The 12,869-nt window shown below is 44.5% G+C and overlaps 2 protein-coding genes across 2 annotated transcripts; both read left to right on the top strand.

Moving 5' to 3' along the window:
* Positions 1–1,861: 1,861 nt before the first annotated feature.
* Positions 1,862–8,217, top strand: crip2l (cysteine-rich protein 2-like). The gene is made up of 8 exons (XM_029002823.1): positions 1,862–2,131; positions 4,324–4,418; positions 4,974–5,031; positions 5,654–5,803; positions 5,920–5,988; positions 6,080–6,174; positions 6,294–6,351; positions 7,738–8,217. The coding sequence occupies exons 1-8, from the start codon at positions 2,089–2,091 to the stop codon at positions 7,800–7,802; spliced, it is 633 nt and encodes a 210-aa protein (XP_028858656.1). The 5' UTR covers positions 1,862–2,088; the 3' UTR covers positions 7,803–8,217.
* A 709-nt stretch (positions 8,218–8,926) lies between these two features.
* Positions 8,927–11,203, top strand: rdh14b (retinol dehydrogenase 14b). The gene is made up of 2 exons (XM_029002822.1): positions 8,927–9,332; positions 9,607–11,203. The coding sequence occupies exons 1-2, from the start codon at positions 8,979–8,981 to the stop codon at positions 10,222–10,224; spliced, it is 972 nt and encodes a 323-aa protein (XP_028858655.1). The 5' UTR covers positions 8,927–8,978; the 3' UTR covers positions 10,225–11,203.
* The last annotated feature ends 1,666 nt before the right edge of the window (positions 11,204–12,869 follow it).

Genomic DNA, 12,869 nt, shown 5'->3' with positions numbered 1-12,869 from the left:
TATGTGTGTTTATACCAAGACAAAAATACGACGCGCTTAAACGTGGAATTTCCAATGGAGCTTAAACTGTGGTCACAAATGTGAACGGTCCCTTTACGTGCCGCCTCAAAAACGGTCCCTTTACGTGCCGCCTTTTTTGTGCCCTGTGACAATAAAGATGCCGCTTGCGGACAGGCTGTACGGGAGACTGTTTAATCTAATCAGGGCTGCTCCTACTGTCTATTACAGAATTATTTCTGATAATCTCCCATCCGATTAGCTAAATGCCACCATGCACACCAAGCCAAAATAAAAACGTATCTCCAGCTAAGGCCCACGTTCTCACTGGTGGCTAATCCATTCCTTTAAACTACAAATGGGCGCGAATGACAGATCTAATACCCTTATGAGATTTGGCGCATGAGGGCTGCTCCCCGGGGCCACTTAACATTCCGCAGGCCGCACAAAGTGGAAATAAACAGGAGTGCTGCCACAAAAAAGAGAGCACTCGCCGAGACTAATCAATCCCCAAAAATAGTGGCAACTGGAATAAAAGGCGGGACACACTGCAAGACAGCAGACCTTCGTGGGTCAACTGATGCCAGACGTAAAATTAGGCCCAGTGGTTATTCCCAGTGAAAGGTGGCGTTAGGGTGGCATTAGCCCAGTGGGTAACACACTCCACAAAGTCACAGGTTCAGACCCCACTTACTACCATCGTGTCCCTGAGCAAGACACTGAACCCTGAGTGTCTCCAGGGAGACTGTCCCTGTCACTGATTCTAAGTCGCTCTGGATAAGGGCGTCTGATAAATGCCATGAATGAAATGAAATGAAAAATACATTCAGTTTAGTTCACTTGCTGTGTAGTGTTGTGCAGGGTTACCACCAAAGCAGATGACCCGGGTTTCTCAGAGGGTGACTGTCCCTGTAACCATAAGTCATTGTGGGTAAGAGGTTGCATACTATCTTTTACACAGTTCTTCTCTTGAAAGCACGTTGTAAGTCGCTCTGGATAAGGGCGTCTGCCAAATGCCGTAAATGTAAATGTAAATATGCCACACAACGCCACATACCCACTGGTCATACCCCAACCCCCCCAAAAAATAAAGTGAAGTGAAGTGATTGTCACACGTGATACACAGCAGCACAGCACACAGTGCACACAGTGAAATTTGTCCTCTGCATTTAACCCATCACCCTGAGTGAGCAGTGGGCAGCCATGACAGGCGCCCGGGGAGCAGTGTGTGGGGACGGTGCTTTGCTCAGTGGCACCTCAGTGGTACCTTGGCAGATCGGGATTCGAACCAGCAACCTTCTGATTACAGGGCCGCTTCCTTAACCACTAGGCCACCACTGCCCACATACACCTGTCCAGCATAGGGTCTGCAGGGATAATTTTAACCTTTCACTTCATTAGTGCTCTGCTGATTACCACTGTTTAATGAATGAAATTCAAGTTTCAAAGCATTTATTGTCATATGGAAATAGAAAATAGAAACACAGTGGAAATGAGCATTCCTCTGTCCAATTAAATTCTTATTTTGCTGTCCACACAATGCCGAACTTATATGTATGTTTTCATAGTAATATTTCATATGAATCTGAAATGAATATGACATATTTTCTCAAGGCCACTGCTCTTTGTTAGAACATGCTAATGGTTCTAATATAAATTTGAGGACGTAGTCTGAATTTCCAGAAACAAGCCTTGTCCAAAAAGGTTATCATTTGAAAGTGACAGAGTCGCTTAAATTAAGCAAACCTGGCAACCCTGTCTCACAAGCGTCACGTTCTAGTGTAAAACATTTACTCATACAAAGCGGCCGGTCGAATAAGATTAACCCATGGGATCCTGTAGCCGTGGACCAAGGTCCTTCGATGTGTTGGTCGCAGTGGGCCGCGCGGTTTTATTGTCTCTTGCGCCGAATTACTGCGAGCAACGAGCGGCCCGCGTTACGTCACCAGAAGGGCGTGGCCTCGGCAGAGGAGAAATAATAAGATGCTCCACAGAGAGCCACAGAGAGCAAACTAGCGTCCTTTTTTTGGATGTAAAAAACCCCAATAACTTTAAAAGAGCTTTTTCGCTATCTTAATTCCGAATTGGAACATGGCGTCAAAGTGTCCCCGGTGTGAGAAGACGGTGTATTTCGGTGAGTGTCCCTCTTCTGGGTTTGATGTCGGGGCGTCGGACTGTCGGTGGGATAATAATACTCAGAAAAAACGACGGAAATGACGGCTCCGCTGCTGCATCTGGTGACCCGGCGCGGACTGCGTTGCTCGACACTTTTGTTTCCGCCCGTCTCCTAATTACGCTCATCTAAGCCACATTACTGCGCCAGCAGCCGCCGTTTTCGTGGCAGGAACGCGTTAATACCGATTCAGCTCGTTTGTCTGAGGGGAAGGGACGCAAAATTCACTTCGAATTTTTTTACATTCTCCGCCCGGAGAATATAGAGGCGGTGCGACTTTCAGTACCGAAGCCGTGGACAGCACCGCGGTCGCCGCTCCTTTCTCAGCCGCGCCAACTGCGCATGCGCCGAACAGAACGGCCATTCCGCCCTGTCGGCTCCCGAGGCCACGCACATCCCCCAGGCCAGCGCCACAAAGCAGGACAAGACAAAAATCAATCAGGAAAATATCGAAATGGCAAAATGCCACCATGCCTCCCACATGCTGCTGTTCGCTGCATTGCATGGTGTTTAGTTATACAGTCGTGGCCAAAAGTTTTGAGAAAAGGTTTTTGCTGCTTCAGGATATTTTTTGTCAGTTGTTCCTGTGTTGAATTGATGTATAATTACAAGCATTTTATAAGTTTCAAAGTCTTTTGTTGACAATTACATCAAGTTTACGCAAAGGGTCAATATTTGCAGTGTTGGCCCTTTTTTTTTCAAGACCTCTCCAATTCGCCCTGGTGTGCTGTCAATCAATTTCTGGGCCAACTCCTGACTGATGGCGACCCATTCCTTCATAATCAGTGCTTGGAGTTTGTCACAATTTGTGGGTTTTTGTTTCTTCACCCGCCTCCTCAGGGCTGACCACAAGTTCTCAATTGGATTAAGGTCCGGGGAGTTTCCTGGCCATGGACACAAATAGGTTTTGTACCCCGGGACACTTAGTTCTCACTTTGGCCTCATGGCACGGCGCTCCATCATGGTAAAAAATGCATTGTTCTTCACCAAACTGTTCTTGGGTGGTTGGGAGAAGTTGCTTTTGAGGATGAGAAGCAGCCCCACACATGAATGGTCTCAGGATGCTTTACTGCTGGGATGAGAAAGAACTGAAGGTAGCGCCCACCTTTTTCCAGATGCCCCAAACAATCTAAAAGGGGCTTCATCAGAGAAAATGACTTTACCCCAGTCCTCAGCAGCCCAATCCCTGTACTTTCTGCAGAATATCAGTCCGTCCTTGATGTTTATATTGAAGAGAAGTGGCTTCTTTGCTGCCCTTCTTGACACCAGGCCATCCTCCAAAAAGCCGTCCTCACCCTTCATAACATTCTGGAGTGTATGCAAATAGCAATAATAAAAATGGAACCAGCAAACGTTGTGAAAAACAGAATTTGTGTAGTTTTCAAAAATTTTGGCCCCAGCTGTATAATTGTACTTGACTGGGTGGTTGTAGCCTAGTGGGAAACTCACCAGTCAACCAGATAACTGTCAAATTTTCAGGTTTAAACCCCACTCACTACCATCATGTCATCACTTAGCCCAATATTTAGTGACTACAAGTACATCTTTTGACGTCTGTTCTCTCAGTCCCCCTTAAGGTTCCTTTATGAATTTTTTTATGGACACTTTCTTCTACCTACTCTGATGGATGTTGCATTATGTCAGCTTTGAATGGGTTCCCTCAGCGAATAAGACATCCGTCCATTTATAAAGTGTGAATCTGGGCCTTGTGCCGCTCCTGGGGACTGTGTGTGTGGGGCTTTTAATACAGCGGGGAAGAAGAGAAGCGCCACTCAGTCTGGGGGATTTCCTTTGGACACATGAGCAGTGTGTTCATGTAAACCCTACAGACATCATTTATACCAGAGCTTGGCAGAATAGAGTGCTGAATCTGGGGACGGCCACAATCTCTAGACTGAAGGCCTATGAAGGGCTACCATAGAGTATTTTAGGCTAAGTCTGATAACAAACACTTCCTGGGGTCAAAGTGCATTGCCCATAGAGATATTTATATATGCAAGTGATAATATAGACTAAGATAATTGCAAAGACGCTGGAGTCAATAAGTCAACTAACGATTTCTTTATGAAAGTGTATATATGAAGAATACAGTTTGTGTGAAGCGTTTTAGACCTGACACCTGTCTGTCTTTACGTGTTTGTCTGCATGCATAGCTGAGAAGGTGACATCTTTGGGGAAAGACTGGCACAAGTTCTGCCTGAAGTGTGACCGCTGCAACAAGACCCTAAATCCAGGAGGCCATGCAGAGGTGGGTCACAGCCACTGTTATGTAAAGCCCACTGAGGGGTGTACCCGCTCTGGGACATTGTTGGCACCCGCCAGCTCAATCGTGTAGAACCCATTGAGGGATGTACCCGCTCTGGGACATTGTTGGCACCCACCAGCTCAATCGTGTAGAACCCACTGAGGGGTGTACCTGATTTGGGACATTGTTGGCAACCGCCTGCACAATGCACTGTGAATCATAAGTGGGGTGTTGGTGGTGATGTTATAGTAAAGAGCAGTGGCCTGGAGAGAATATGTAAAATCTTTACATGAAATATCAATATGAAAAACTCAATTTTAAAAGGTGATTCTTAACAATAATGTTTTTTTTTATTTCACCTCCCCACAAAATGGGTTTTGAAATTAACCCCAGCTAAATTTAAGCCAGCGAGGGCCTGCCGGGTCCTGAGGGATCTTAAACTGGAGGTTATCCTGGGTCATCTTCTCACAGCCCGTTCATCATATAAAAGAAAAAAAATACAAAAATTCTCTGTATAACATTACCATATGTTTATTTTTTGCTTGTCCTGCCCCGTAGCATGATGGGAAGCCGTACTGCCACAAGCCTTGCTATGCTGCCCTCTATGGACCAAAAGGTGCAGTAGAAGTTTATGATGAACATTCCAGACATTAACGGGACACTTACTATAAGATAAGACAAGGAAGAACTTTATTAATCTCACAAATTTTTCATTGTTCCTGCAGTACTAAGGCATGAGCAGCACAGAGTAGCAAAACAATAAATACGTAAAAAGAAAAACTACACAACACAATAAGATAAAGTAGCCTACAAAATATATATTTGTATGTATATGAAATGTGTGTCTGTACAAACCTATATATGTATGTGCATAAGCACATGTTTTACACAGAGAATACTGCACAGAGAGAAATATTACACATAAGAGAGATATTTATTTTCTCTGTACATCTGTACGCGTAAAACATTTTGGATGAGGGTAAAACTCTGAAACTCTGTGTTCCTTTAATGCAGTTGGTTACTGCAGATATTTCACTGCTCCCCATTGTACTCTATCCACATATATATATATATGTGTGTGTGTGTGTGTGTGTGTGTGTGTGTGTGTGAGAAAGAAGCATTCTTTAAACAAAGTCACTTCATGGTACTTTCTCAGGATTGGAAGTCTGAATCCTGAAGCTTCAGATAATGTGTATTTGATGGAAGTACAATATATATATATATATTTTTGTCTGAAGGTGTGAACATTGGTGGTGCCGGCTCCTACATTTATGACAATCCTGCCACTGATGAACTTGCCACTGATGGCTCTGCCAGCATTCCCTCGGAAACTGATCCGAAACCAGTGGAGAAGAAGACTTCTGCCCCCACCAGAGGCCCAGTGAAAGGTGAAGAAGGATCTAAAAAAGATGTATTCTGAGACGAAAGGAGATTAAAACGAGATTAACATTAACAGGAGAGGAGAAGTGTTCATAAATGATCTTTTTTGTTTCGCATTCTCAAGCTGCAAGCTTTACATCCTTTTCGGGAGCACCAAACGTCTGCCCTCGATGCAACAAGACGGTGTATTTTGGTAAGCTATTTCTTTTAAAGCATTATAACGTTACATACTTTGTGATGGTTTCAATAGTTTCTATTTTTGTGTGTGTCTGTGTGCATGCCAGCTGAAAAAGTGACATCCCTGGGCAAGGACTGGCATCGACCCTGCCTGCGCTGTGAGCGATGCAGCAAAACCTTGGCACCTGGCAGCCATGCGGAGGTGTGAAATTCAAGAGAGAGAGAGAGCGAGAGAGAGAGAGAGAGAGCAATGCTTTTACAGAATTTTACAAACAAATTGCTATATCTAAATGTCCTTGTCACTTTGAACTCATTCTGCAGCACGATGGACAACCCTACTGCCACAAACCCTGTTATGCTGTCTTGTTTGGACCCAAAGGTAATCAGTCAATCATTGCACAGTCAATCATTGCACATTTAATGTTTTATGCTGGATTACCAAAATGGTGCCACCATTTGGTAGCACCAAAACAAAATGATAAAGTGCACAAATGTTCATTGTTAAAATTATATTTTTTTAAATTTAAACCAACATGTCAACCTAGTAATGCAGTATAAATAGCATGCCGTGGTTGCTTAGCAACACAACAGTTAAAGCAAGTGATCATACCAAACATTTAACACCTTTGAAATTGGCCTCTGTTAACATTTTATTCTTGTAACATGGGTAAGTGCAAGTGCAACTTACCCATTGAAATCAGCATTTAGTACTTTAAGAAATGGTTAAGATGTACCAGTTTAAGTTATGGTTTCATGTTGGTCACACCAGCTATGAACTGCCAAAAGGTGGTAGTAACCTAGTGGAAAACACACTCGCCAATGAACCAGAACAAAGTCACTGGTTCAAACCCCACTTACTACAATTGTGTCCCTGAGCAATGGGGGGGTGTCATGGCCAACACACCTCCAACCCACCAGAGAGCGCCAGACCAGCCTGGGAGACAACGACCCGGAAGCGGAAATGAAAGCAGGCTGCGTCGCTAGCTCACTTACCCACACCCAAATAATTTGACCCTGCAATGACCTTCGAGAATTGCCTGACCCCCTTGAAACCACAAATTGAACTTCCTGGCCACGACTTCTGCCTGTCCCTGACCTTGAGCCTGCCTGCCCCTTGTTAATACGTGAATCCATGCTCCCCTACCTCCCTGCCGCCCGAAACGTCCTCCCGTCCAGTCCACGCTCCAGGACTCTGCCCGGGTCCCTCTCTGTCATGGCCAACACACCTCCAACCCACACACATAAATCAGGGCTGATCCTTCCGGGTCGTTCTCTCTCTGGCTGGTCTGGTGCTCTCTGGTGGGTTGGAGGTGTGTTGGCCATGACAGGGGGCAATAAAGGTTCTGGATAAGGGGAGTCTGTAAAAAGCTCTAAGAAGAAAATAACTCTAACTGTGGTGTATGGGATGTCAGAAAAAATAACAAAGTCACTGTAAAAGGTCACCTAACAAACACACATACACACACAAAAAAAACCATGAATAATAAAAAAGTGTTCAGCATAAACATTCAGTTGGAAAACCATCCCTCTTGTCTAACTTGTGGTGGTGGAGGAAGTGTGGAGGAAGTGTGAAATGCTGCCATCACAGCAAAAGCCCCCTGCTTCAGAGTGGCTCAAACTATGTGTGTTAAAATTGGACTTTTTTTAATACACGTGTATTATTTCATAGTCCTGTTTCTTCAGTTCTGTTCTATTATGTAAAAAGCGCAAGACACAAATGAATTGGAATGTCCAAACCAACGAAATTGTTTGTTTCTGCTTGTAGGTGTGAACACAGGAGGGGTGGGAAGTTACATCTATGAGGACCCAAACTCCGAGACACAGTCCTGAGACATCTTTGCCACCTTCCACCAGCCAAAGTCTTGTTCTCCTGGCCTTTTCCTTCACGTGCGTCTGTGTGTGTGGCAGGGACTTCTAGGACACTGTCTGCTAGCTGATGTGCTCCTGTCTGCCTTTCTAGAGATTTAATTTGATGGTTTTCTTTCTTTATATGTTATTTTTGCAATCCAAACAGTGGCTCAGTGTTACAAACATACGTAGAAATACTAGTTTAGAAAACTTGCAAAAAGTCTGGATTATGTACTAGAGTAGCATGTTACGTTTTCATACTTTATCAAGGCAAATCTTTCAATGCTGTATTTACCCACTGATCTAAAGAAAACCTTTAAGTGTTACGTGCTTTTCAGCACGTTTATATTGCTCTTTATAACAGTATTGCAACAATAAATTTTGATGATGTTTTTGAGCAACCATGGAAAAGTACTATTTTATACATAAACATTTTGTGGACATTATGAACAACATTCTCGTAATTGCTTTAAAATGTTCATGGCAATAATAGTGTAGGGTGTTTTAAATGCTGGTCTGTTCTCAGGGGTCCCATGGGGTCTGACACACACAATAGAATTTTAGGAAAAAAGCTGACATAAGCTTACAGGGATTTTTCCAGCAATATTCTATTGATGTGGACCTTTTGTCCACATGAATGTAGATTTAGTTTTTTAGTATTTGTAGTATTCTAGGTTATACCCATTATATTTTTTTTACTTCATGTTACATACATAAAAACTGGTACTAGTTCATTATTTGCATTATATAAAATACATCCGAAAAATGGAACAGAGTTAAACCTTCATACATGCATACATACATTTAATAGTTGTAAAGTATTTGTGTTTTATAATCATTTTTATATATAATTATTCATGAGCAGATTACTCATGAAAAACAATAACTCGACTATATTGCTTTATTAGAATGTTATTAGTTGAAAAATAATTGGTATGGGTAGTTTTTTTATTGTAACATTGAAATGTAAGTAAAGTTACATTAAAACAAAACGATTAACACCCACAATAATAGGACTAGTCATAGATATATAACTATGAGAACTAGTAATGATAAACAAGTTGGCTACGTTGGCGCACGCGTCGTAGCAAAGCCGCAGGGAATCCTGGGAACTGTAGTTCTTGTAGAGCACACACGCAGAAGAACACCTCCGCATTAATGTCGGCGGCGGTGATTTTAGCCGCTGTCCTCGGCGGGGGAGTCATTCTCGTCGCTCGGAGGATTTTCTCCAGACGCGGGTCCGCCAAGCTCCTGCGCTTCCCCGCCGGAACGATGCGCGGGAAGACGGTCGTCGTGACCGGCGCGAACTGCGGCATCGGGAAGGCCACCGCCGCGGAGCTGCTGAAACTCCAGGCCCGGGTCGTCATGGCCTGCCGGGACAGACGCGGAGCCGAGGAGGCGGCGCGGGAGATCAAGGAACAGGCGGGACAGGATCAGGGCGAGGTGGTGGTCAAACAGTTAGACCTGGCGTCACTACAGTCGGTACGGAACTTCTGCGACGAGATCATAAAGGTGAGATTTACGCTGCTTTCTATTGCATTAAATCTGATGGAGGGTGACAAATAACTTAGACATGCAACTTGAATGCACCGTCTTCAGTTTTCCTTCTGGAAGTTGCGAAACCAAGGTCAGTCCAGGTTCTGGCTAACCTAGAGAGCTCTCCAAAGTCCTGAAGCTCAGGTTCGAGTTAACCTTTCACCTGGCACTGTGGTGTAAATGGGCTGATGCGTGCGTGACGATATGATGGTCGATTTTAAAGTCAAGGTGCGCAATGTGTCTCCTACAGGAAGAGCCCAAAATTGACGTTCTCATCAACAACGCCGGCGTCTTCCGGTGCCCCTACGCCAAGACCGAGGAAGGTTTCGAGATGCAGCTGGGTGTCAATCATCTGGGGCACTTCCTGCTGACCCGCCTCCTCCTGGACCTGCTGAAGAAGTCGGCGCCCAGCCGCATCGTGGTGGTCTCCTCCAAGCTCTACAAGAGCGGCCGCATCAACTTCGAGGACATTAACAGCGAGGGCGGCTACAATGAGGCCTTCTGCTACAGCCAAAGCAAACTGGCCAATCTGCTCTTCGTCCGGGAGTTGGCGCACCGTCTGGAGGGCACAGGGGTCACCGTCAACGCCCTCACGCCTGGCATGGTGCGGACCAAGCTGGGTAGGCACGTCCACATCCCACTGCTGGCCAAACCACTGTTCCTATTGTTTTCTTGGCTCTTCCTGAAGAGCCCTCTAGAGGGCGCTCAGACCCCAGTCTACCTGGCCTGTTCCCCAGACGTCCAGAGCGTGAGCGGCAAATGCTTCGCCAACTGCGAAGAGCAGGAGCTGCTGCCCAAAGCCACGGAGGACCAGGCAGCACGGAGACTCTGGGATCTCAGTGAGGTGATGGTGGGACTGAGGAAGTGATGGAGACCTTGTGGAGGACTTGAGTAAATGAGCGAGCAAATGGCCAAGAAAAGTACACTGGTACCACGCGGTTTTTAAAACGAGCTATATAATTTCCTACTTTGTTGTGCGGTGCACTTGACTAGTTGACCATTTGAGGCTACGAAACCTTATGGAGGTTATAAGCACGTTAGTTTTATTTATTGCTCATTCGCTGGAAATGGAAAGTTCAGCCGGCGGCGTGCTCGGCTGTGTTGATCTCACCGGCGAATGGGTGCCAAAGCGTCCGCGGGTGGGTAACTCTGTTACCAAGCAGGAATATTAATAACGCGACCGATGCACCACGCCGTCCTCTGAAAAGTGGAACGGCCGGCATTAAATTTTTAAAAGGGCTCTCCGCGGTAATTGGGGCTCTCATGGCCTACAATTGCCTTTAATTTTTCCACCCAGCTGTTGTTCTGGCCCTCTTATAAATAATTGGAATGGCTGTTGCTAAATAATTCATCGACGTATCTGCGACCAGTCAGTCTGGCTGCAGTGGCCTTTTCATGCAGCTGAAGTCCGCTGCAAACTTTTGTTTCAGCCGTCATGGAAATTTACTGTGGAGAGTCTCAAATGACGAAAAATCCCATGTGCCCAAGTAACCGAAACATAGAATGTGGTGCTCTTGTCTCCGAAAATCTGTGTTTCGGCTAATTTTCTTTTTCCTTCCAGCATCGCACGTTTTACGTGCAGAATTTTGTCATTTCTGTTTCATTTGTTCAGTCACCCAGTAGACGGAATGGAGCCGTTTCATGATCGCATTATCGCACAACCCAGTCAGAGCCACATGCAACTGAGAAAGTATCGTCAATTTAATAAGTATCTAATGACTGATGAATTTTGTAGCCTTCTGGTAAAACTAAAAATATGAAAGATGAACAAATTGTGCATAGCGTACTGTATGCCTTATTTTAAGTTATTGGAAAAAAATTTCTGGAAATTAAAAATATTAAAACGACCCGTTGGACATTTTCTTCATTCAGTCCCATTAAATGTCAGCATTGGTGTCTGCAGTGTAAGTTTATTTTTATAACAGAAAAATGAAAGTTGAATCGAGACAGTCCAAGTAATTAACAAGGACTTTTTTTTTTAGAGTTTCTTTATTTTCCTGTGAAGTAGGTGGATCCTGCCTTGTCCAGCGTGATTCCTGACTGATGGCTAAAATAAATGCGAGCTAATTGTGCTCGTGTGAGTACCTTCAATTTGGATTGATCCACCTTTGACCTTTGGTATTGGTCAAAGGTGTTCACACAGGCTCCTGTGAAATGTTATGAAGTGGAGACGCTCTGTTCCTGGAGAAGAGTGAACTGAGAACAGCAGGCAGGCTTGGCTTGCTCGTGTGACGTGGTGTTCTGTCTGAATTGATTTAGTCGTTGTTAAGTGTGCCGGACTGTGCAGGATTGTGCCCTGTGTAATGATAATCATCATCTGTTGATCCGTCTCATTAATTCAGGCGGAATTTCAAAAAAGCGTTTTTTTACTTTTTTTTTTTTTGAGTTTGAAGAAAACCAGATTTGTTCCAAGTGCTACAAATTAGACCAGTGCTTCTCAGACGGGCTCCTCCGAGACCACCAGCATCCATCGCCTTCATGGCAGCCAAGCTCCGACACCTCCTGACTCATCAGGCCTTGGAATAACGATCTGGCATCCTGCATGGGGGCTAGACACGGATGTGTGAAGCCAGTCGCTCTTCCTCCCAACTGAGGAAGAGGGGATTAGACTGGGGCAGTGACTCAAGACCAAAGAGCAGAGAAGAGCTTTGCTCTGTCATGTGCTTTATTTAGGTAGAGAAGCGTACATCAGAAATATAGAATCATGCATGATGGTCTGTGTAGAAACAGATTTTCAATGGATTGGGGTGGGAAGGTAAGGGCATTATGGGTAAGAATCTGAGGTAGAATGGGCCAGGAGAACAAAACAAAAAATTAAAGCAGAGAATAAATATCATTTACAACAGAATAAAATACCTACATCAACTCAAGACATTCAATCAATCAATGAAAGCCATCAAAATAAGTATTGTTACAGTGCATCCAGAAAGTATTAACAGCGCATCACTTTTTCCACATTTTGTTATGTTACAGCTTTATTTCAAAATGGACTAAATAATTTTTTTCTCAGAATTCTACACACAACATTCCATAATGACGACGTGAAAAAGAAATTGCTATTTTGGCAAATCTATTAAAAATAAAAAAACAGATCATGTCAGAGCACACATGAAGTCAAAGGAATTGTCTGTAGACCTCAGAGACAGGATTGTCTCGAGGCACCAATCTGGGGAAGGTTACAGAAACATTTCTGCTGCTTTGAAGCACAGCGGCCTCCATCATCCATACAAGGAAGAACCTGGACCACTAGGACTCTTCCTAGAGCTGGCCAGCCACCTAAACAGAGCAATCAGGGGAGAAGGGCCTTAGTTATGGAGGTGACCAAGAACCTGATGGTTACTCTGTCAGAGCTGCAGAGGTCCTCCGTGGATAGAGCCCACCTTCTAGAAAGACAATTATCTTTCCAGCGATCCACCAATCAGGCCTGTATGGTAGAGTGGCCAGATGGAGGCTACTCCTTAGTAAAAGGCACATGGCAGCCCACCTGGAGTTTGCCAAAAGGCACCTGAAGGA

This window comes from Denticeps clupeoides, chromosome 14, assembly GCF_900700375.1.
Source record: "Denticeps clupeoides chromosome 14, fDenClu1.1, whole genome shotgun sequence".
NCBI lineage: Eukaryota > Metazoa > Chordata > Actinopteri > Clupeiformes > Denticipitidae > Denticeps > Denticeps clupeoides.
Note: the sequence above shows the minus strand (reverse complement) of the source record. Positions and strands in the feature narration are given on the sequence as shown.

Coding starts and splice junctions, on each gene's coding strand:
- crip2l (XM_029002823.1), top strand. CDS start 2,089: ATGGCGTCAAAGTGTCCCCGGTGTGAGAAGACGGTGTATTTCG. Junction 4,419..4,973: donor ATCCAGGAGGCCATGCAGAG/GTGGGTCACAGC, acceptor CCTGCCCCGTAG/CATGATGGGAAGCCGTACTG. Junction 5,804..5,919: donor CACCAGAGGCCCAGTGAAAG/GTGAAGAAGGAT, acceptor CGCATTCTCAAG/CTGCAAGCTTTACATCCTTT.
- rdh14b (XM_029002822.1), top strand. CDS start 8,979: ATGTCGGCGGCGGTGATTTTAGCCGCTGTCCTCGGCGGGGGAGTCATT. Junction 9,333..9,606: donor TCTGCGACGAGATCATAAAG/GTGAGATTTACG, acceptor TGTCTCCTACAG/GAAGAGCCCAAAATTGACGT.